Raw genomic sequence first — 25661 nt, forward strand, 5'->3', positions numbered from 1 at the left:
CTAAAAACACTCTGGGGGTGTGGTGGCCCAAGATAAAACTTGTTATTGGCATGGCCACCTGTCTAGCTAGCAGATGAGTCAAATGAAAACCCTAGATGACAAACTCGTTGCATCTCAAAGCAATCTCCTACTGCACGGTGCATTACTCTTTTCTTGCTGCAAGATGCTTTTACGCTGCTTTTGCATTCCTTTGTTTTAGCAGACCCCAATAATATCTTCTGACAACAAATCATGAATGAATAAGAAAATCGATGCCAGTAAACACACTGCTATCAACACTTACAAGGGCCGTACTCAACAGAGAAAAACAACATAATTCTGTCAACTTAAGATGAACTACACTGATTTACTTTATTTAACTTGTGCATGAGCTCACTAAACATACATAACGGTTGAATTTCTTCACTGCTTTTCTAGACAGCAACGGGCAGGTAAGAAGTTTAGAGCAGCTCTCAGAAACCTGACAAACACAAAACCTTCTTGTCTGTTGAGATTTCCTCACAGATAAGGTTGTCTCTACAAAGACCCCTTTGCAAACTTTGGCTTTGAAAGCCCAACATAGAACTGCATCAGAGATGTCAGAAGCTTCAAGGTGCAGGTCCGTAAAGTAGTCCTCAAAGACTGTGAATACAGCACAGTAGTTACGTGCATCTATATTTCACAGCAGACCACAGCACCAGTGTACCTTAGCTAGCATAGGTGATGAAAACAGTCCTTCAGCAGGACAAATAACCCCAGGCAACATGCAGACTGTAAGAACTATCACTTCATAATGTGAGCTGTCACTGATTCACATATTGGACATACTCCAGGACACAAAGCAAAGTATCTCCATCCATTTAATTCCAGTTTTCTAAGTTAGTTAATTAAAACTAAGTTACTGTTTTGTAATGGAAGTTCATTGTCAACCAAGCAAGATCCATAAATCGTTTTCTTTACAAGGACAAAGGCAAAACAGTTGCAGCAACTGAAAGGATCTTTCAAGTGCAAATAATATAATTTTTTGTATTTTCAATATCATTTTCCTCATACACAGGACAAACAAGCAAGCAAAAACTCTGATCAAAGTTTCCTTTGCAAAATCAGAGATCCCATGTTCCAAGTTCACATTCATTTTGCACAAACAACTGACACTCCCAGGACTCAGCAGTGTCTTCAAGAGATTTTACTGAGCACAGAGCATTCAGGACCACAAGCTTTCTGCTGTAAGAAGGCAATAGGCCTCTGGGCTCTTACCTCCTCCGGACTGGCTGCCCACACTCATTCTCACTGCCACCTGATGGGTTCCGTCGCCGAGAATAAGGAAACTTTGGTGATTTATTGCGGTCACTGGGGGAATTATACAGCCCACTAGGGTTAAAAAGGAAAAGCAAACAACTGACTTCTCTACTTTCATAATACTTAAGTCAGATAACCTAAATTAGATCTACAAGAACAATGAGAAGGCTCACACATTCAAACATTCATGTGTTTCTTTATATACATACCCAAGAGTGTGCAAGCATGTGCATTCATACATGCTATGTGAATACCAACAGTACCGCTTTCCAAGAGCAAATATTTTACCCTGAACATTTAAAATGCAGGACAGAGACCACCCAGCACTGGTAAGATGACAGTTCTAAGCTTACAAAATGTAGGACCAAGTATATACATGTTGTTCTAGAATTTCTGTGCTTTAGGAAGATTAACACAACTCACAACGGGGTATTCACATGCATCTTTATTGTTTTAGGTTTTCTATGGATTTAAGTACAAAAACAGTGCCCACACCCAACATAAATCTTCAGCACTGTTGAGTATTGGGTAGGTGGTGCCTGCGTGCACCAGGGGTGGAGTCAGGGAGGTCACGAGTGTCTGACAGGGGCGGTCACCTGTACCACTATATAGGGTTTGTTGTGAGGCATTAAACTCGTACTTCTGGCATTACACACAGTGTGTGAGTCCCGTCTGTTCCCCGTGCACGGAGGCACGGTACTTTCACATGGCAGCCTTGATTTGTTGCTGGATCGGGAGGCAACAAGCACAGACAAAAATCTGGATTGTTAAATAATTTTAGCTCTGGATGTCTGCTGTTCATCTACAGAATCCTCTGAAAATGGCATGGAGGTATCTCAAGCTTCATGTGCTTAAGCCTAGGTAGGACTTAAGGCTGCTACAGTGTCAAAAGCAGACCGCACAGCCTGTTCTCAAATGCCTGTACAGATGGTATTTCTGCGCCTTCCTTCAGAAATGTAATTTTTCCAATAGCGTAACAGAGCCTGCAATGGAAAATACACTACTCTAAAGGTGGCCTACTGATGCAGTAACAGTTTCACACCTCCCTAAATCAACTAGTTTAAACTCCAGAACATATTTCTGTCCGATGATACTCAGCCCTTTTCACAACAGCTATCTGCCGAACATCATATTCTCAACAAAGTCTTCTTGCTTTCTTCAAATCCTCCTTCTCCAGACTGCTGATTACAGTAATGCTCTGCATAGCTAAAGATCTTTTTGCAACATACAGTCTGTTTTTGTACCTAAAACTGCATAGTTCTTTACAACAGACATCCTTTCAAAAACTCAATCCCACTACTCTTGGGCTCCTAGGATTCAAAACTCCTTCCATACTGAGAACAGCTTTAACCATAAAGCTACATTGTGGCAAGTTGACACTGGTTCTTTTTTAAATATCATAAATGTCTATCCTGGCAAATGAACATTTGCATGCTGCTTTGTCCTTACTCTATGCAGAATCACAGCATAAACATGCCTCAAATGCCACCATGTATAAATATGAATGATCATGTAATAACAGGACTTCACTGCATTACACTAAGATGCCATCTAGTTCACTGTCCTGTTTACAAAAATGGCCATAAACAACCACTCAAAAAAAAAAAAAAAAAAAAAAAAAAAAAAAAAAAAAAAGGTAAGTTTAATACATATGACAGTTCCCTAGTGCTCGCTATTCCCTGCTGAGGGTGAATGAGTGAGCCAGGTGTTACACCTCTTCATAAACCTTGAGCTGATTTCACTTCCATGCACACCCCAGTTTCCCCCAGGAATCACTCAGCATCCCTTGTTAAGGAGCACCACAGGTCTCCTCCTCACAGAGCATCACTCCTTTCCTCCTTCCTCAGTACTTTTAAACAGTCTCCAGCCAGCTTCATTTGAAGATCCCAAGATATTACACTGGAGAAATATAATCCTGGTCTCTATCCTTTTCCTCTACACTACTCATTATTCAATAATACATTCCGTGACTGAAGAATCCTGGTCTATGCAGTTGCTCCTACTACAGGTTTCCTGTACAGCCATGTATCCCTTTGTATAGCCTCTATACCCTTCAAGTTTTCTCCTCAGAACTTCACTAACAGTTCATGCAAGAAACACATGATACACAAATTTTTCTAATCTCAGAATGCTGTTCTCCTGCATTCTTCACTATGCCTATCCTAATAATTGCGAATCATCTTTCCTGCTGCTACTAAGATGATGTTTTCATGAAGTTATCTACCAAAAATCCACAGAACCTCATTTTAGTTGGAAAACTGGGACTATTCTTAACTCCCTTGTAGATTCTGTCTCACCATCATTCACTGCTTAATGGATTGTATCTCAGACCCTTAGAATCTTCCTTCCGTTCTTCACACACAACTTTCAGTCTCACTGAACAACTCTGTGCTATTACCAAGGTTTCTCATCCCCTCTCTCCAGGTCTTCAACATGCTCAACACATGAGGTCCATGAACAGAATTCAGTGAGAAGGTGCGGGGCATATCCATCCACTGACAACTACCTCCTATTCATACACTTATACTGCCAGAGTTCTAACTTAGTACTTGTCTGTGCCACAATCAACCTGTTTATTTGCAATTTGTTACAGCTAGTCCATTAATACATTATATCAAAATCCCTCACCCTATTTCCAGGACACAATATTTAGCATACATAATACTTAAGATATCACACTTTGCCTTACCTCTGCTGGCCATTTTCCTCCCATGGTGCACTTGTTTTACTTCTTTGGGTTTCTGGACTGTTCTCATTTTTCATCTTTTTAAAGCTAAACAAAAGTAAAGATATCTCTTTTAAACCCACAGTGCATAGGTCACATTTTTTCCCATCTCTCAGAAATTAATCTTTGAGGAATACAGCCACTACAGACAGCCACTGTGGCACACAGCTATTTGCCTGCCACATAAAAGAAGACCAACAGCTGATACATTACAGAATCTCTCCTAGAAAAATAAATTGAAAGAAAAAAAACAAAAAAACCTGAAAGACAGCTCCACAATCACAAAATTATGGTAGCACAGACAAAAAGGTCAATTTTGTCTCAAAACAAATGAGAACAGATGCTTAGGCAAGAAGTCTAGCAGTAGGGCAGAGATACAGTACGTATTTCGTCTTCCACAATCTGCAGTTAGCATATTATTGAGCCAGAATTTTTATCTGGTCTGTATTTTATATAGCTCTTGATGGAAGTTTCTTCCATGAATTCACTTAAACACCTTCTGGCCATTTTTGTCTTTTGGGCTCCAACTGTTCCAGACAGCAGTACACAGTTAACAAATAAATAAATAGATAGACAGATAGATAGACAGACAGACAGACAGACAGATGAATGACTTTGTTTCACATGTTCCACCCTTTTCCCCCTATACTCCCTTTTACCCCGTGTTCTTCACTGTTCTGTGTTTATGGGGGGTGAAAACAAAACAACGGAAGTATAGGGGAAAGAGTCATGTGAATAATCAATCATTCCTTAATCACAAACTCCAACTCATTATTTTGTTCATACATCCAACTCCTGGTTCATCTTGTTTCCAAGTGAAAGAATCATAGTCTATTTCATCTCTCGCAGCAGAGAAGTCACCGTGCACTTCAGATTATCCTTAGCATACTTCCGAATCATTATATTAAGAGTATATTTTAAGGTTATGCATAATATATTAAGGTTTAGCAAATAAGACAGATAATTCAATTGGGCTTCTTTAGGCATAGAATATAAGAGTGTGTGTCTGCTTCAATAAAATTGCCTTTTACTGCTCACCATATTGGTGTCACCTCAGTAATTGGCCAAGCCGCAGTCTCCCAGGGAAGTCGAACTATTGAAGCATACAACAAGCTCCTTAATGACCACAGATAGCCAGGTCACTGCCACTCCAAATATTCTAAGTTGGCTTCCAGGTGGAGCACGCTCTTACATGTACCTTCTCTCCCATGATTTCCTATATCATTATCCCTGCAGTTCAATTTCAGCCTGAACGAGCAAGTCACTTGATACAAAACTAACCCATATTAGTTTCCACTAAGCTCTTCAAGAAGTATTACTGACAGCAACCCACTACAAGCATTAACACCACAGATCTTTCCAAAGTGCAACTATATCAGCAAAAAAGGCTTTACAGGTGCTTAAACAGGGGAACATAAGCCAGAGCTCTCTGCACAGAGCAGGTGGTGACAGACACCACTGTATGAAAGAATCATGGCTACTTAACTCAGTAATCCACTCTTAACCTCAGCCTTTAGTTACTACAGGTCACTGAGTTAATCATTTAATTCTCACATAGCGAACAAAATGCAAAGCTACAGCAAGTCAGCAGGAAAGAAACTGTATTACACTTTATCAGGTAAATCATTTTCTTAGTAATGCACTCATTAATCATTGATTCTTATTTGCACAGGCTGAAAAACAAGCGCTTGCAACAGAGTAAGCTAGTTATTTGGGTAAACAAGTTTCTGTGCTGTATTACAGAGAGCAATATTTTTTTGCACTGCTTAAGTTGCTGAAGAATTCTCAGACTGAGGTGGGTTTTAAAGAAATTTGAGTTGTGCTTTCAGATTTTAAAAGGAGAGAGAAATAGGAATAATGCTGAGAGGTGAGCTCAATGCATTAGACTGCTAACTCATTACACATTCAAAGCAGAAACACACACTTCACAACTAGAGCTAAAGCACAGCATCTTGGGAGATACTGGTATTATCTCCAGGAACTCAGCTAAAAAGGGGACTGAGTCCACACCAAGCTTTTGAAAAGAGCAGGATCTGGTTTCTATGGGAGATTATTGTTTTGGGTTTTTTTAATTTTTATGACTTACCTTGAATTTACATCATTTTTACTGAAGAGATGACTAACTCAGCAATGAATAAAAGGTTAAACTATGAGAACTCAGCTCATAAAAGCTGCTGGAAAATGCTATGTAAGCATGACTGAGAAGTAATGCAAGAATTACACAGAATGGAGTAAACTACCAAACTGTAAATGTTTCACAGAGGATGTGTGCTTCCTGCCAGGTACACTGAGCTCTATGGACCTGGAAGACCCATTCTCATGCAGGCACTGACACACAGAAAAACAGACCTACTTCTAAACAGAATGCATGGAAGAAAAGACAACTTCAGCTTTTTGTTTTGATGTTTAGAAGTGAGTAATATATAAAATCACAAGTCAGGTAGAATCTGCCTGAGAATTGTTTCTGAATTGCCAAGAAACTAAACCCAGAAGAACTTCTCAAGCCTCTACACTGAAATTCCCCATTCTACAATTTGCCTCTTTTTTCTTTTTTTTTCTTTTTTCTTTTTTTTTAAACAGTTCATTGATTAAAATGTATATACAGCACTGGGAACATAAACTACTTAAGGGCCCCTCCTACCCGATACTTTCATCTTCGCATTATAGGACAAACCTACATCCTCCTTTGGACCAGTCACTTTCCTACCAAATCCTGTACTGTTTTCTGCTTCAGATGGATGCAGAGGAAAAACCAAAAGCGTTAACTTGTGATCAGTATTATTTTCTAACGGCAAGAATATTGGATTCCAATTCCCTTAAACTAAAGAGGCAATTCAATTCATCTCTTCTCTGTTGGAATAACAGTTTAAAATATCAGACAACATGAAAGTCTATCCACCAAGTATTTACAGCAAATCTTCTGCACATTCCTTCAGAGGTCATTGCAGATACTGAGCATGTGAAGACCCACAGATTCAATAGAGAGGGTAAGGTCAGAGTTCCTCAGCTTAAAAAAAAGCTGTCGGGGTTACTGGGCATGGAGAGACAGATAATTAAGCATCTAAGCATGAGATTTAGGCACTGAGATTGTGACTCATTGTTTTGCCAGATCATCTGTTTTTTATTTGCGCACCCAGATTTCACTTAAAATTAAGGGTGAGGACATAAATCTCCTTCTGAATCTAAACTTCACACTTTTCTCTCAAGTATGCCTTATGAACAGATGTGTGCTTCAGCACTGACAGCAAACTGTACAAGCCCAGAGAAGCACTGGCAGTTCACCACTGCAAACAAACATGAGATTTGTGCTATTGGATTTACCAGTGTAATGGGTGATGGAGAGCAACATTAATAGAAGATGGAAAAAAGGTCATGCCCACTTACCCCAAGCAGAGCTTGTTCTGCCTGTAGAAGGAGGGAGCAGGAGAGAGACAGGCAGGTCTTCACACCTGTCCTGACCAGTGCCCTTTATCAGGTTTTGAACAGAGACTATCTACCTATTAACAAGCCCCCATTCGCGGGTTCCCAAACTCTGCATTGCCAGAGCAAGCTTCTGCTCTGGCTCAGGAGAAGATCAGGGCCTTCTGAAGTCACTGGGCAGCACTCTGCTACCTGTGTCAGCAAAGATCAGAGAGTCCTAAATTTCAGGGCAGGAAAAGCTATGACTGATGATTACTGAATGTGTTGCTCTATCCATTGTAATACACAAACTCTTTAAAGCTGTAAGGGAACTGATGGTTTACCCACCTTTTCACTGGGGAAGGTGCAATAATTTTCGTAGTTCCTTCATTATCCCCATTCGTTGTAATCTGGCTTATGCTACCAGATCCTGAAAAAGAAAATAAAAACACTGAACACCTCCTCAGCGGATCTGTTCGTATCTGTTGAATCTAATGGCCTGCTTAACCCAGCAGAGGATGTGAGACAAAGTAATGCACAAGACATCTGGTAAACGTTCTTCTAAGGGAGTATAAGAGTCACACTTTTGTGTCCTCTTCTCATTTCTAATTATAGCACGTCAATGTGGCAGTTTAACATGGTGGACATTCATTACTCTTCCATGTGAGGCAGAGGAATTAGCAGCTGTTGCTCCCACAGGGGCACTATGCCATTGCAACCAGGAGAGAATTTCCTGCTCTACTCACCAGTGAGTAGAGAGGTGTGAGAAGAATATAAGCAAACTATGTATGGTCTGCACTATGAACCTGGCAATCTCCTGTGTAGCTACTGTGGACTCTAAAACAATCAGCAGATTAGAAAGTAAAGCAGCATAAGCATGTTCATTCCAAGGAACCCTTTTAAACTGATGCGGCAACACTGCATAACACTGATATAGCCTAAATCATGAGTGCAAACATAAAAACTGCAAACAAACACCTCTGAAAACTAATACCGGAAATAAAAAAGAGAATGAAAAATAATTTATTCTTATGTAGCAATAATATAACAATACTACATCATATACATAATATTATACAATTGATATATACGTAATGCAGCAATTGTGACAACTAAGTCTCACTTTGAATGAGTAAGAAATAACTGGCCAATGACTGAAGGTAATCTGCCTAGCTTCTTGTTTTGTACCCAATGCACAATACACAACCAAAGAATCATATCATTATCCCCCTTTTTCCACACTGTTGGCACAAGAGAACCCACCAGCATTCTGAAGAAGTGTGATGAAGGTACACTTTCCCTAGTTTCTGAGCATCCATGGAACAGCCTTCAAATAAACAGACTGGTGCACTTGTAATTCAGGAGCACTAAGAGCCAAGGGAATCTGATTATTTTACTCTGGGTTAAAGCCAAAGTGACATCATACAGTGCTGTACAGATGTATACACTTCAGAACTGATCTGCTTATGTAGCAACGGTACATCACACAAGTCTGCTAGAGAAATAACAAAAACAAAAAATGTACTAACTACCAGTAAGAGTTTGTTTCTGCTAGCACTATAATTTTGGCTTCTGTGCTGCGGCATTAATATTAATCTATAATTTTCCTTTAGTTCAGGTGTTCCCCTTCTGACTGGTAATTTCAGTCATTTCTCTCAAAACTGAAGCAGGTGTTAAGAGAAACAGCAAAGCAACATCATTAATGACATACATCAGTTCTGGACAGGCCAATAGGGATGTTCATTGGAGACACAGAAAAAGACTGACTCAGGCCTGTAACACAGCTAACAAGGAAACACTGCATCTTTCATGCACATGCAACAGTATCATACTGCTGTCAATAACAGTGTTGCAAACTTAGAGCCTTTTTGTTTGGCCAAAACTAAAACCTGTCACAAATTAAGTAGTGGCTCCGTTTTGCATTAGTCACTTTTCCCACAGCACATCCCAATTTCACATTACACCCCTTTTAACACAGAAAGTCTCTGCACTCCCCTCTACTTCAGCACAGAGGCTTTAAGTAACCAGCAGCAGCTCAGAACCATGGAGCCATATGCTCACTGTTCTCCTCCCACTGTGATGGGGAAAAGAATGGGAAAACAAAGCAGAAATCAGAAATCAATATAATCGTTTCTATTATTTCTCTCTTTTATAGATATGTATATGCATATGTACATTTACAAAACAATTTACACACCGTACAATTGCTCACCACCTGCTGACCAGTGCCCAGCAGCTGCCCTCCTGGACAGTTTCATAGCTTTTCTACATGCCACATCATACAGCAGAGGACATTGTCTGCTGAAGAAGACAGAAAAGACTGCTGAAGAAATTCTTCTTGAGACCTCTAAAAATGCTTTCAATCAACTGTTTACATTTTGCTTTCAGGCCAGTTTACAATCAACTCTAGGATCCCTGGACGGTTGAGGTTCCCCATCCGTGTTCACTGTGTAATCAACGCAATCTACTTACTCCAAGTGACACTGGTAGCATGATGGTGGAGGGAACCTCTCCTTTAAACAACCAGTTCAGAACTGGCAGTCGAGGTGCCAGAAGGAGCTGTGTTTCAGTACCAATTACTTCAGAAGCAGCCTGAACTCCCTCATACGTGGCGAAGATCTCCTTCTCAGTTGGAGTGTAGCACTCTTCAGACCCCTTGTATGCTTGACTCCAAAATCCCAGGGATTGGCCTTAGGTCTCTCTTGAGGCTCTTTGCCACAAGCTCCAAGTGGGGGCTTTCTCTCCAGCAACAGTGTAGAGAATGTTCTTTACATCCTGTCCCATTTGTACTGGCTCCAGGGCGACAGCACAGGCTATCTCCGGTTTAATCTCTTTAAAAGCCTACTGCAGCTCAGGGTCTCATGCAAAATCATTCTTCTTTCACCTCACCTGATAAAGGGGGCTTACAATGAGGCTGTAGTTTGGAACATGCATCCTCCAGAAGCCCACTGCACCCAGGAAAGACCGTGTCTCTTTCTTGCTAGTGGGTAGAGACATAGCAGTGATTCTGTTGATCACATCCATCGGGATGTGACGACGTCCATCCTGCCACTTCATACCTAGGAACTGAATCTCCTGGGCAGGTCCTTTCACTTTGCTTTGTTTAATAACAAAACCAGCACATACAAGGATCTGGATTATTTGTTCTCCTTTCTCAAAAACTTCCCTTGCTGTATTGCCCCACACAATAATGTCACCAGTGTACTTATAAGTGTTCAGAAGCACCACTCTGTTCCAGTGCAGCTTGGATCAACCCATGGGAAATGGCTGGACTGTGTTTCCACCCCTGGGGCAAACGATTCCAGGTACACTGAATGCCCATCCAGGTGAAGGCAAACTGTGGCCTATAGTCTGTGGACTAAGGAATGGAAAAAGAAGGCATTAGCAACGTCAGTGGTGTCATATCCTTGGCTGTTTTGACTCCAGTTCATACTGGAGTTCTAACATGTCTGGTACAGCAGCACTCAGTGGGGGCATGACTTCATTCAGGCCATGGTAGTCTACCATCAGCCTCCATTCGCCACTGGCTTTATGCACTGGCCACATGGGGCTGTCGAAAGTTGAGTGAGTTTTGTTGATGACTTCCTCTAGTTGATGAATCAGGTTATGAATGGGGAGCAAGGAATCCCCGGTGGTGCGGTACTGCCATCTGTGCACCATTTTTGTAGCAATTGGTTAACTGCTGCTCTTCCACTCACAGCAACCCCACAACAGACGGATCTTCTGATAGGCCAGGCAAAACAGATAGCTGCTTAACAACTAAAACAGACAGCTGCTTAACACCTTCCGTATCTACAGCAGCAATTCCAAAGGCCCATCAATACCCTTTGGGATCCTTGAAATATCCCCTTCTGAGGTGATCGATACCAAGTATATTTGGAGCCCCTGGACCAGTCACAACAGGGTGCTTTTGCCAGTCTTTACTAGTGAGGCTTATTTTGGCCTCCAACAGTCAGCTCTTGGGAACCCCCAGTCACCCCATGAATATAAACTGACTTTGTCCCTTGATGACTTGAAGACATTAGGGTGCATCAGTGTCTACCAGGGCCTTATATTTCTGTGATTCTGATGTGCCAAGTCACCTAATCCACACAGTCCAATACACTCTGTTATCCCTTTCACCCCCACCTGGCTGGGGGCAGGGCCCCTCTGCTTGTTACCTCTGTTGGTCTTATGGCTACTGCCGTGTCCTGTAGCAACTGGAGAAATCACCTTTTTTGGAGAAGTTCACCTTGGTAGCTGATCTGTCATGTAATTCTTTTACCCATGCTTGAAGTGCAGGAGTGGGTTTTTTATGATGCCACTTCTTTGTATCTTCTCCATGGTCAAGTAGGAAACGCCACAAGGCAAAACTTGATGCAGTCTTACTGTTGTCACTTGCATGAGCAGGAGGACATCCTTCTTTTGGTAGCTGAGACACTGGATAATGCAGGCTGGGAGGAAACCAGTTGGTAATCCTGGTCCCCATCAGATATATCTGGTACCATCATGGATCCATCAGCATTAAGCCTGGTAGACAGTCTGTCTACTGTATCTTCTTGATTGCTCTCTATTCTGTCCAGTTTTTCACTCACTTTTGCAATGGCTGAAACACAGTCTCATAGAGGGGTTAAATGTAACTCAAAGTCTTGAGGTTTATTAATCAGTTTGTTTATAAGGGGTCTTCTTTCCCCTCTGCCATACATTGCTGCAAACATACTGGCGTACCTTTTGGGTGCAGTCTTTGTGAAAACACGCCATGTATCTGGTGTACACCTGACTCTCTCAGGATCATGCTCTTGGTCTGGCTCGTCAGGAATGAAAGTGGGGCTATGTAACATTTCCACCACAGTGTATTCTCTCAAATAACGGATACCTTTTTCCATGTAATTTCTTTTTCTCAGGCATCAGATCGTCTCTTTTACGGCTAACAACAACCACTTCCAGAGGGTGAAGGACCCATTCTGGCACGTACTAATAACTCTGTCAATGGCTGAGTCCCCAGCAATGCCATCCAGTTGGAGAGCTTCCCTACTATCTAGCCACACACTGTTGGCCCCACTGTCCCAACATCAAAGTAACATCAAAGGTGACAATAGGCTCATTTGGGTAGTGTGAAAAGTCTTTTCTCAGACCTCTAATTTCATTCATTTTCAGAGATCGATCAGTAATGATAACAATGTCTTGCTCACCTCCTACTCACTCTTTCAGCACTTCTTGTTACCCTCCTGGGAGTCAGTGACCCCAGTCTTACTGAGGGCCCCTCCCCTGGACTCAGGGACACTTCCTCTGGATCTTGGAGCTGCTCCCCCAGACCTCTTTCCTCCTCTTCTCCAGCTTCCTCTACTTTCCCCTCCTCCTGTTTCCTCAGTTCTGAGTCGAGATTCATTTCATTTTCCATTCTCTTACAAGAGCAACTGACATTGAATCTGGTGCCTCCTGTGGCTGATCAGGTTGGTCAGTTCCAATGCTCTCACTCTCCAGCTTGGCTTGGAGTCTGTATGTTCAATTATGAGGATATTTAGTTCGAGCATGACTTGATGAGACTGAATTCTATTTATTTCATTTTGGAGACTGAATTTGTCATCCTGAAAAGCATCTTGTTCAGTTTGGAGTATGTCCCATTCAGACTTGAGGATGTCCCTCTCAGACAATTTTTTTTTGTCTCTCTCCCACAATTTCTGCTGTACAATTATATAGTATAAATAACCACCTTAAGTGGGAGGGAAGTTTTCTGTCCGCAAACAAAAATAACTGTCCTTAAGAATGTTCCACCTCATGTATCTTCTGTGACTTCACACAGTTCTAACATACATCTCTGTATGTTAGTTTGCCTAATACAAAAGAATAACTTCCAGAAAAACTGTCCAAATGCTACCCCTATTACAGTACCTTCTCTGTATCAGTTTCTTACTCTTTCTTCTGAGACTTCTCAGAAATAACTTAGGTAACCAGAAATCTTCAACTTGTAGGTTTCCTTGCTTGCTTTCCTTGTGTGCTTACCTAGTAAAGCATTCACAGAACCGAAATTTCCCAGAAACATGAATGAACACTACGATTCACATTACAACAGAGCTGATGCCCATTTCAACATTCAAACTTAAATAGACTTTAAAAACACTGAAGTCCAAAATCTCAGGAGCCTGGCAAACTAATTAAGTCTTGCCTGTTTCTCATCAACCGAAGCAATTTCACTGACATTATCTGGAAGCAGTGTTTGTACTTAAATCTATGAATGAGGGCTGAAGATAATGTGATCAAAAGCAAAACATGCAATTAAGAGCCCATGCTTCACTCTGCATGTTACTAAGAACTAATAAAAACGAATGGACTCCAAAAGTCTACACTCATACAGCTTACTCCATGATAACGTTTTACAAGCTAATTTACAAACCTCACTTGTGGTGATACTGTCACAGCTGCATAAAACAAAGCAATAACTACATTCATCCTCTGACAAAGCCGGGGATTTAAATAACCTTTAAAATTTAAAACTCAAAATAAACAAATAAATAGATACAATTAACCCAACATTGATTTCCTAAGATTTAGCTTTCAAACTCAATCCCACAGTTTTCTGGGAAAAGACTTAATACTTTGAGTGCCCCAGTTCAACATTCCTATCAACTGTGACTGAGGTAATGATAGGTTAGGTAGGTAAGCCAAGGCACAGAACCGCGATCCTTGAGAATTAAAGAATACAGGGACTGGGTACTGCAGCTTAAGGACTATTAGAATTCAGGCAAAACTGCGATTTTAATACTTATTCAAATGACTCTCCATCTGGCTTTTAAATCAGAATGCCAAGGTTTACTTTACACTGGTTTATACAATTAGACAGTGTGCAAAGCAGTGGCAAGTCAAGACTTCAGCAAGCAAAGAATATACAAGCCCTGAGCAATTCATGCACCACCAGTAAATAAACCAAGACCCATGGCAACAGTTCACACCACTGTTTGTCCAGAGAGAATGTTCCTGGGGAACTTCTCAAGTGCTCTGCTTAGTCAAAAGAATAAAGGACACTTTCATTGAGCAGTCTGTAACAGGTATTGCAAAAGCTGAATATTATCGGTCCTGCGTAAGAGTAAAGCAGAACAATGAGCAATCCTGTTCCACTGTTTGAGTTTATGATTTGTGGCCAGAACAAAATGTTACTCTCTCACCTGAAACTGGGAGAATAAGGGAACTAAATGAGCTACACATACCCCAGGCTTAAGGTTTAACAAAACAAAACAAAGCAACCAAACACAAACTTGAACAAAAACTTAAACACACAGAGCGAAAAAAGCACTAATATAAAAGCACTGATTGCACAGTCAGTAAAGTTTTCCACTCTGCTTTTTCCAGCCTCTAGTGCTGTTGAGATTTGCAGTGCGCCAAGCAAATGATAAAATGGAGGTTACTGCACTTTAAGCAATTATGATCTGGATTCTAGGAAAATAATCTGCCATGCTGCTGCCCAAATGCATGTTCAGCCTCTTCTACCGAGGGAATCAGACAACTCAGCACTGCAAACAACAGCTAACCTATACATTCAAATGATGGGGGAGAAAAAAACCATAATAATGCATACTATGCAACTGTTAGTAACCCCCAAACACATATACAAAAAGGAGGAACAGCAGAGAACACTATAATGAGATGTCAGAGGTTAGAGACTTTAGCACTTCACACACATATCTGCAACCTCTATAGCAGTAGCAACGCAGACTGCACATGCTACAGCCATGTGTTTGTGTCTACTGGTTCACTTAATTGTCCAAAACACAGCTGTGGCTGGGCCAAGTCCTGGCACCAACAGGACAGAACAGGTAACTTGGCACAACAAAACAAAACAGGTAACTGAACAGGCCATAGACAGAGAAGCATTTGTTTCACGCATTTAATGCTGCGGTGTTAAAAAAAGGAAAAAAAACTAAAGACACAGGTGAGGAAAGTTGCTGAACTCTGGGAAGACAAGAAGTGAGTTGCTAGGTTAAAAGTTTGTGGGAGAGGAGAACATATGAAACTCTGATGTTCATTACAAAAAGAAAAAATTAAAAGCTACATTCAGTTGGATGCCAATGTAAGCAGCATTTGGCAGAGAACACCTGATCTAACCCAGCAGACATGAACTAAAATCACCTCGTTTAAAATGTTGAATAAGGCATATTTAATCTTATCACACCATGATAGAAACATGAAGTTACGGAAAAAGGACCAGTCATAAATGGCAACCACTGCTATGATCTAATTATGAAAAAGGAATATTTACTTTAAGAAGTAACACTGTATTATTCTCTAAGAGATTTACGTCATGTGGCCTTTTAGTTCCTAAAATTGTTTAGACTGCATCCTCATGATAAAAACTATTCTGTAAAGTACAAGTTAGTTCAACTGACTTTGTTTTTACCAAACATTGCTTAAAAGGTATCAAATGGACCCAGTCCACTGAATGAAACTGACTGAATATTGCTGTATCCAACAACCAGTTCAGGGGAAGAAGAGCGGATATAATTCAAAGATATGCAACAGTTTGCCAGTTTGATCATCAGTTTGAATACTGAAATATACAATTTTTAAAAAGACTCCCAAATATATTCATTTATGGAAAAGAATGCATTTTGTAATGACAAAGTTATTTTTCCTTAGACCACACATCAGATTGGAAATTAATCAAATTAAATGAAATTTAAGAGCTTTTGAGGCAGTACACCTACATCAGTGCAAAATGACTGTGTATTTAGAACATGTGGCTAATCAGTTAAGCTAAATTAGAAGCAAAGCAACGAGAACGGTTGTTAAGAATTACACAAATACATACAAATAAGTCAGGAAAAAAAAAAAAAAAAAAGAAACACCTTTCTATTTTAAAGCATCTAAATCCTCCAAAACAACAAACAGGCATTGACTGCCCAGGGAATTCTGCATCATTTTACACAAGCAGAACAGACCCCAGGAAGACTTCTATTTGCCTGGCAGTTCTAGCCAAAGAAACTGAAACAATCACATCACGCTCATCCTTACAGTGATGCAGACTGACATTCACTGCCTGCACTGAGGCAAACGTTGGTTTTAACTAAGACAACTGACAAGTTTACCTCTGAATAACCACACAATTTTCTGCACAACTGAACAGGGGGACTAATGAGATGGGAAATGCCATTCATCTTAAACACCGCCCAAAGAACAGGACAGTCCAGCTGAACCAAAGTCTAAGTCAATAGGTTCAAGGGTAAACAGCAAGACAAGCCACAGACAAATCACAGAATATCCTGAGCTGGAGGGATCCACAAAAGACCATTAAGTCTGGCTCTCAGCTTCACACAGGACTACCTAAAAGATAAACCACATATCTAGAAACTCGCTGACAAGAAGATCTATGATCTGAAAGCAAAGCATTCATATTTTTGCAGTTAAAAAAAACAAACAAACAAACCTTTATCACCCTACCATATACTAGATTTATATGTTCATATGTTCCTAGAGCAAGAGCTCGAAACAAGCAACACTTCAAGACAGTGCATCTAAAAGACAGAACACACTGGCTTTGCTTCTGAGCCCAACAAAGGCATCCACATTAAACCAAGGACGTCACCAGACACACGTGCCTGCAGTTTTTAAAATCTGTTCCTCTCAGAATTTTACAATGCTGTACTAATCCATGATAAAGCTTACTTGTATTTTAAAGCTTCATCAAGTTCTTAAATCTCTAACACATAACCACTTACATATTTAACTCCAATCACAACTTCCACTGAAACCTGTGTTGAATACAGTCACATCAAGTCTAAGTATGTGCACATAATCACACACAGAACTGGAACCTGGACATATAAAGGAGTTTTGCCCATTCCTACATTTCACGTCACGTTAATTGTTTTGTGCATGACTCCTCTGATCAGCACTTCTTCTTCTATGTTTCTCCTAGTGCCTGCAAAAATTTCCCTTCTCCTCTGGTGCTTCCAACACGCAGTTAGGAATTTCCAGACCACATATCTAAATCATGTTAAAACTTCATAGAGGATAGCAATAACTTCTGTTCCACTTAACAATGAAATACAAGGATATCACTCTGGTTTTACCGAATTGGGAATAAAATACAAAAGAAAGGCAGCCTTGGTCAAGTGGTGTAACAATAGGATCCCAACTAGAGAGAGAGATAGTGTTCCTACAAAACATGTTCTCAATGTCTGTTTCCAAACTTCCCTCTAAAGCATCTTTTTTACTTCTATCCATAAAGTTTTTTCGAACAACTTATAGTTAGATACAAATGCTGGCATAAAAGAAAGCAGAATTCATCTTGAGAAATCCTCAAGGACACTGAACTTATTCTGAGTTAGCTCTTGAAAGAGAAATGAGCCACACACCAGGGTTGAAATTATTCCACAGGTAAAGCACAGAAGAACTTACCTGTCTGTTGCGTCCTTTTCGGATATGTCTTACTACGACTTCTTTCAATGCACTGGTCAGGACGTGGGAGCTGAATAGAAGGGTCTCTGGTCATTTGAAAAGACATCCTGCCACTTGAAAACACAACAAAATCATTTGGACTAACAGTTGGGGAAACTAAGAAACAGAGGATCTCTAAATTGAAAAAGGCTTAGGGCTCAGATAGCACATTCTTAGAGCTATTCCTTTCTCATTCTCAGCCCTATAGTCCTGCAGAGAAAAGTAAATCAGCAAATAATTAGTAATTTGGCTAAATCCTGAGTTCTCCCTTTCAGTTTTTATCTCTGGAGAATGCACAGTTAACTTTGTTCAGTTTCAGTCAGTAAGAAGCTACTGGCTCTGCTGTAGTGGAAAGACAAGAAAAGGGGCAAGGAGAGCTCAGTGCAAAGCAAAGCATTCTGAGTGCTCTCACTAGCACAGGGTGACCGACTGCAAGCCAAGTACAAGACTTGATTCCCTCTTAACAGCAAGGCTCTTCCACGACACACCATTTTAAAAGTAAATGCATTATTCAGCATTCATTCTGATGCCTCTCTCTCCAGATGAGTACAGAGAATAAGGAGTTCATGATAAAAATGTGAAACGGGCTCCATACTCCTCCGCAGAACTCCATATTTGCTTCTGGAAACTTACAATACAAAGGAAGTAACAGCATTAACTCCTGTATCACCTGCAGTTCTGTGATTTATAAGTCATCAAGTATCACAGTAGCAAGCAACAAGCAATTATACAGATGCTCACTGCAGATTTTCTGAGCTATATTAACACACCCCACCCGGAGTTTCACAGGGGTTGTAAGCATTGGAGAACTATGATTTTCTCCACGTTTAAGAGTAAAAAGATTAAGAAGGACAAGAAAAAATTTCTGATGTAACATCAAAATAATGCCATTTTTCAATATTCAATTTCAATTTTTTCCTCCCAAGTTAGCCACACTTCCTTTCAGCTTTCCGGTTTTGGCACCACACCAATCCCACAAATTCTAAAAATGGTTTTAACAAAGTGTCCCAAGGTAAGATCTTGCACTCACACTAACATCTTCACATACTCACCAAAACACCTGATATTAAGGAAGCTGTTGTTTGTTTTTTTTTGAAAGCCAGGACTAAAACTAATAACATGGTCTCATGCAAACATTGCGCAGTGATGGAACTATGGGTTCTGCTTTGAGCTAATGATGCATGTTGTCATGGAGTTATCTCTAGATCTGTGTCCGTGACAGGGGGTACAGGCCCAAAGAGAAACGAAATGGGACCGTGGGGGGAGAGAAAAGGGAGAAAGCAGATGGGTCTAAGTCAGAACACAGCAATGGCAATGATCTGAGGAGGAACGTCAGTTTACTAAATCAAAATCAAACAAAATGAGAAAGCAAGTCTCCAAAGCTGAGACCTTAATCAGTAGACTACAGAGGAACAACGTGCTTTTCTTTGCAGGGATCCGAGCAAGAGAGAGGGTGAGCAGCTCATATCCAGGCAGAAGGTCCACCTTTCCTCCCGTGGGCAAGAAGTCCTCCTGGAACGCCACTCCTCCCCTCCTCTCCAAGAACCAAAATGCCCAAAGAAGGCATCCCACAGAACCAGATCATTAACTCTTTAACACCCACTGCTTTACATGATATGATGTGGAACACCGACAACAAAAAAATCACAAAACCACAACACATGCAGGCATAAAACACTGCTAGTGCTTTTAGGGCTAAAACAGATGTTAAAAGCGAAGAAGGGAAACAATCAAAGCAAACAGAATGTTCTCATAGCAGATAAAAACGGTACTGCTGCCATTCTGAATTCCAAGAGGAGAGTTAATGTGCCAAAAACTAATTGATTATCTCTTCAGTTTCTTTGCAAAGAGAAGTAAGGAAGACCCATGGAACTGTAAGACAAACAGTTTCAATTCTGTGCCCAGCAAAGTCATGGAGCAGAGGGAACAGGTGACAACCAATATAGCTTTACTAAGGGCAAAACACACCTGAAAAATCTGATGGCCTTCTGTGACAGAGTAACAGCATTGTTTGATAAGGGAAGAACGACTGATGTAATCTAACTGGATACTGTTCTGCATGACTCATTTGCCTCTACATTGGAGATTGATGGATGAACAACTCTGTGGATAAGGAACTGGCTGGAAGGAGCATACAATAAGTTCAGTTCCCAGGTAGAGACCAGTAACACATGGTGTCTAGAGCTACTGGGAGTGGTATTACACGACACCTGTGTCATGGACAGTGGGACTGAGTGCATCCTCAGTAAGCTTACAAAAAGTTGTGGAGCTGTTGGAGTGGGTGCAGAGGAGGGCCACAAAGATCATCAGAGAACCTCTTCTTCAAAGGCTAAGGGAGCTGAGCTTGTTCAGCTTGGAAAAGAGAAGGCTCCAGGGAGACCTCATCACAGCCACTGCACTGCTTCCCAGGCTCTTATGTGCTGAAATGGTCCAGCAAGGGAAACTATTCTAAGTACTCTGGCAGGAATTAAGGGGACTCCTATCTAGTTTCATAGATATAGGTCAGGATCAAACTAGAAAACTCAAAGGCAGTACAATCATTCCTCCATAACCCAGAAAAAGGAGAAGCTGGATCATGCCTGATAACATGATGACCCAGATAATATAGATTATGATAAAATATGTTGGAGAGCATGGAAGAGAAACACAACAGTGATCCTGGGTGGAGACAGTCCAGACTCAGTCACACAAACTCAGGCTCAGAATCAGCATAGTCATTTTCCCCATTAGTGACATCTTCCCTACATGCAAGATCCTTAGTCCAAGGTTAACAGGGAGCTGACTGTGAGTTCTGCCTGAAGAAGGAAAAATGTAATAGAGTTACCATTGCATGCTGCTCTTAGTGGCAACCACAGCTGCTGACTACAGTCAAGTTGCTGCCAGAAACATGGTGGGTGACAGTTTTCTTGTTTTTAGAAAAATATTCCCAATAGGGAGATCTGTGTATTTCTTAAGTGATGGTAGAAACTGAGTATGAAAGACAGACAAGAGAAGCCAAAAACTAAACTTAATAAACCCAGTGTACTTGTGGGCCACAGAAAATTCCTCCAGAATTTGCCATTATGGTACAAACACCTTTTCAGACAGCAACTTCCAAATAACTACAAAAGATGAAAAACTATCCTTATTCCTATGTGAGCCACAAGAAAAATGTTAATGAAAAATGAAAGGCCAACTTTCAGATGTGACTTTGATTTGCTGCTCAACTCTCCCTTTCAGTTTCACTGAATATGCAACTCTAAAACAATTTTAATTATCAGACCTTACATTATTTGGCTCAAAATTCTCTGCCAATGTGACAGAACTGGCTTTGGCCTCAAAGTGAGCCACAGAGGTTCACCTTGGATGTTAGGGAAACATTAATTCTCTGAAAGAGTGGACAGGCACTGAGATGGGCTGCCCAGGGAGGTGGCTGAGTCAACGTTCCTGGAATTGTTGAAAAACTACTGATGTCCTGACATACTACAATTTATTCTATATTCTGCTGGTCTTTTGTGACCCATCGTAAAGCACTGTGAGCATCGTAAAACCACAATCCTTGCCACATCCTCCAAATACAGTGTGCCATCATATCAGCTTCCCTTTATATCACTGGCTGCTTGGTTGCTGAAACTGAGATTAAGTGTTCCCTATATATCCTTAGTCTGAAATTTACTACTTATTTCAAAGCTCGTGGTCTTGAAAAATTATCCAATTCTTCCCAGCCACTCCAATTAGAAAAGACAGGTCTTTCTCCTTTCAGATCTGCCCTCAATTATATTCTAAAATCAATAACACTACATCAGCGTTACTGCTGCAACATTAAATATCATCATCCAGATCAAGATCATTCGTAGGAGTTCAGCTGCAGGAGTTTTAAGGAAGGATCTCACAGCTACACACTTTCTACACTTCTCTGCACTATCTTTTGGTTAATTCCCAGAAGAAATGCAGCAACCAATGTGCTTCTTTATTTTGTTATTTCTCAGATGTCAAATTAAAACCTTCAGGGCATGAACACACTTCCACAATTTGCAATGATACTTTGACTCTAAGCACTGACAGGGTTCTTCTCACCTTCACTGGGGACACCAGCAGGCCCTAGCCAGCTCTAGCAATCTGGGTAATATGAAGAAACTTTCACATCTGCACCTGGACTGTCACAAACAGTCTAGTAAAGTGGTGCTGATTCTTGCTTTGTGAACAGGACTGCCAATAGGGTAATACATTTCTTTCATTGGAAGAGAAAAGAATGAATGAAGAAGGAGTTAAATGAACAAAAATTTAAACAACAAAATAAATTCACCTGTATCGATGTTTATATCCTATGGATCCAAACTTGCTGAATTTTCTTGACAGAGAGCTTGATTCATTCTCTGGCATTCTATGTAGTTCAAAAAATAAAACAGAGAGAGATGAACAGATAGGTCTCAACTCTCCTTCTCAAGAAAAGGAAATACAAATTTCAGATTCCAGAAAAGTAATTTTATGTCAGTTCTTCTTCATCCGCACCTCCTGACAGATTCTTGTAGGTGTGAGAGCTCCACAACGCCACATGTGTATGCTCTCTTCTTTTGATTAACTCTTTATTTCAAGGCCAACTGTAAACTGCTGGCACCAGCATCCCTTTGCTGAACATTTCACAGGAGCAAGCAAAAACATCATAACATGGTAATGAAACTGCAGCAGGAATTCTGAGCTCACTCAGTCATGGCATTGCTAAAACCAGCCCCAATCACCTCCTCATTTGATTCTTAGCCACAGACCCTTGCACTTTTCTGCCAGTATTTTGCGACAGTAAATAAAGTGTTTTAAGACCTGCAAAATAAGAAAAACTTCATACACTGCAGTAAATGAGCAAAACATTATAGAACTGCAGTTAGTCTGTCTATAAAGAAAATAAAAGAAACTCTGTGCTCCCTAAGGAATGCTACATAGAAATCATAGGCAAATTAAAGCATGAAAGCAGAAAGCCTCAAAGTCAATGAGGCTACAGAGAATTTGATGGTTAAATATGTGAACGTGTATAGCAGCTTATAGCCTGTCATATATATAGGTGGATAGTTCAGATAAAATTTATGTAACAGAACTTAAGATATTGCTTCAAAAAATATTCTACAACAAAATAAACCACTGAATTTCTCAAAGATTTGTAAACATTTTTTTAAAATATCACTGTAAGGAAAGGGAAGGCATCAGCTTTTAAGAGCATTCTACAATCAAAACAAAAATGTCTTGCCTGGAAACAAGTCTTATAGGTTATTATGCAATATTGTCTCTCCTCTTTTGGCAAGAAACACACATCACTTACCTAAAAAACGTATGATGTTCTACACAGCACTTCCAGAGATGTTTGCATGTGATCTTGTCACGTGCCTCAAAAAAGAAGGAAGTTTCATTGCACTGAAAGCAAGACAAAAGAAATCATTATTGTTATGATGGATTTGACCAGTGAAAGAGATCTTCATTTACTGAACACAGGAACTGACTATCTCATATCAATGCATATAAGAAAAGTCATGAATATGAAGAAAAGCAAGGCCTGTAATTATCTGCAATTGTTCTTTTAATTAAATAATTCATTTTCGTTTCTCATCAGTTGAAAATAATTACTTAAAAAAATGCATTTCTTAGATACAGAAAAATGGAACAGCAAAATGATTATCACATTTCTGTTCCTTGATTCTGGTTCACAGACGTCAGCTATTCTCCTAGCCTGAAAAGCAAAAAGGTTTTTCATTCTTTCTGAAACTTCACCTCATGTCAGTGACAAATACAGTCTTCAAAAGGCCCTGTTTAGCAATATAAAAAAGGACAGAAGGAAACTAAAGAGAGGAACTCACATATGTCATATATACTAACAAGTAACAACACACGGAGAAAATGCACAAGACAAGCAAGTAGAGAAGAATTTACATAAAGCCGAATATCAAAAAGATGGGGAGAAGGGAGAAGGAAAGATGAATAGAACAAAAAAGCTAACCTCAGAGTAATTAAAAATAATTGGAAAAAGGTCAAAGGTTAAAATCTTCAAATTGACCTGCAGAGGCAACAGCGAAGAAAGACAATAAACAAGGATTTTCAAAGCTTAAAATCTGTTCCCTGGTAATTTGGCAGTCAGTGCATAGACATGAGGAAACCATAAACCACAGGGAGAGATGAAAGAGAAAGCAGACGCATACAAACTATAAAATGGTTCCAGTAGACAAGAAGCAGCAACAGACATATCACACAGTTCATTTCCAACAAGTTAAACATTCAACAACATTCACATGATATACATTTCCATGTGTCTGTTGCTCAGTAAAATTCAGCGTTCCATTTTTTTTTCCTGTTACTTGCAAAATGATGAGTGCACTGACTGACTGAAGTATGAATCCTCAGCACGATCTGATAACACAGCCAAGTCCCAAAACCTTTCCCTCACAAACAGGCTACGAGTCACACCACACTGGGCAGATGGTTTTAGGAAACAGCTGCCTTAGTGCCAGTTATGCTTCTGCAGTGTCATGCATACGTAGGTAAAGTGAGTTTCTCACATACACAATCAGGAATTGTGACCTGCAAGGAACTTGCAGTCTGTGAACTAACTCAGCTTGCTCTCTAGATTTCAACATCTCTAACAAAATTCAGTTAACATGTCTGTTAAAAACACAAAATCACAGACGACTTGCTCAGGCAGCCTTTCCCCCACCCTGAATCAAGTAACAGTAAAAATGACAGATCTCTGCACCTGCTGTTAGAATGATTGAAATTTTATTCCCTAAGTAGAAATTTGAGATATATATATAAGATTATTTCCCCACCCCCCCAACGGATAATTTTAGTTTTATTACTCCACTGTAAAAGTTTAATGGCTGCCTGGGACAGTTCCATGAAACATCCAAGGAATGAAAATCACATTCTAATCTTCCACCAAAAACACATTTTCCTCTCTGGCTCATCACAGCAAAACATGCTGCCACTGAGAATACTGAAAACTAGGATTTATCTGATATTGCCATGCATAGCACAAGATGATTAAGTATTCAATTATTTCCATAAATGTATTCACACAGTTGCTTCAAAAACAATTTCATGCTTGACAGGGATCTTAACTTCTCTGAAGGACTCACAAGGGCTTTAAGTTGGAGAAAAATAGGTTTATAATTTATAAAAAGTAAAACTAAAGGCCTAAATTTCTTAAGTTTCTAAATCTATTAAATAGTTAATTAATCCAAGTATCTGCATATAGAACAAACAAAAAACACTTCCTGAAGAAGACTGATGGAGAGAAAATTCTATTTATGCTATAATTTCCAAGAATAACTACACTGCTCATGCCTCTTTGGCAACCAGAAATTCTAGTTTACTCACTGAAAGATCATACCTCTTTTTTATGTTCTGTGACATTAGAATGAAGAATTTAGTGAAGGCATGTCAAAGGATAATTTTCATTCAGGTATTTGACAGATAGCAGAATCACAGTATTATTTAATTTAGATTATAGTTTCTGGATCAAACTATCACCTGATATGATTTCATATAAACCCACACAACTGTAGCAGACAGTATACTTATAAACAACAATATCAGATCAGGCCTCTGGTATTACAAGTCTTATGCAACATAACGATTCATTTCACTTCTGTTAGGGAATAACTCAATTACTCACCTTAAATATGCAGCATCTTGTTCTTTTTTCATTCACTCCTAATTTTCACTTTAGGCAAAGAATCCTCTGCTACACTTTAATTTATTTAATTATACAGCCTCAAAGGAGACCGTTTATGGGTTTTGGAAAGACTGAGGTAAAGAGACGTCAGAGTTCTTTTGCTTTTGGAAGTGAGTTTTAAAAATACAGTATTTATGCAATACTTCACTATTAGCC

General features: G+C 39.9%; 1 protein-coding gene across 1 annotated transcript in view; it reads right to left on the reverse strand.

The window, feature by feature from the left end:
* The window catches only part of EPB41L4A (erythrocyte membrane protein band 4.1 like 4A), a 112795-nt gene that overhangs the window by 19015 nt on the left and 68119 nt on the right, over positions 1–25661 (reverse strand). The window contains exons 10-15 of the mRNA XM_072360301.1: positions 23103–23194; positions 22098–22175; positions 17774–17886; positions 7751–7832; positions 3968–4051; positions 1237–1350 (exon numbers count right to left, since the gene is read on the reverse strand). Of these exons, the coding sequence (XP_072216402.1) occupies positions 1237–1350; positions 3968–4051; positions 7751–7832; positions 17774–17886; positions 22098–22175; positions 23103–23194 (563 nt within the window). The remainder of the gene's footprint in view (positions 1–1236; positions 1351–3967; positions 4052–7750; positions 7833–17773; positions 17887–22097; positions 22176–23102; positions 23195–25661) is intronic.

The sequence above is a fragment of the Excalfactoria chinensis genome, chromosome Z (genome assembly GCF_039878825.1).
Source record: "Excalfactoria chinensis isolate bCotChi1 chromosome Z, bCotChi1.hap2, whole genome shotgun sequence".
NCBI classification, from domain to species: Eukaryota; Metazoa; Chordata; class Aves; order Galliformes; family Phasianidae; genus Excalfactoria; species Excalfactoria chinensis.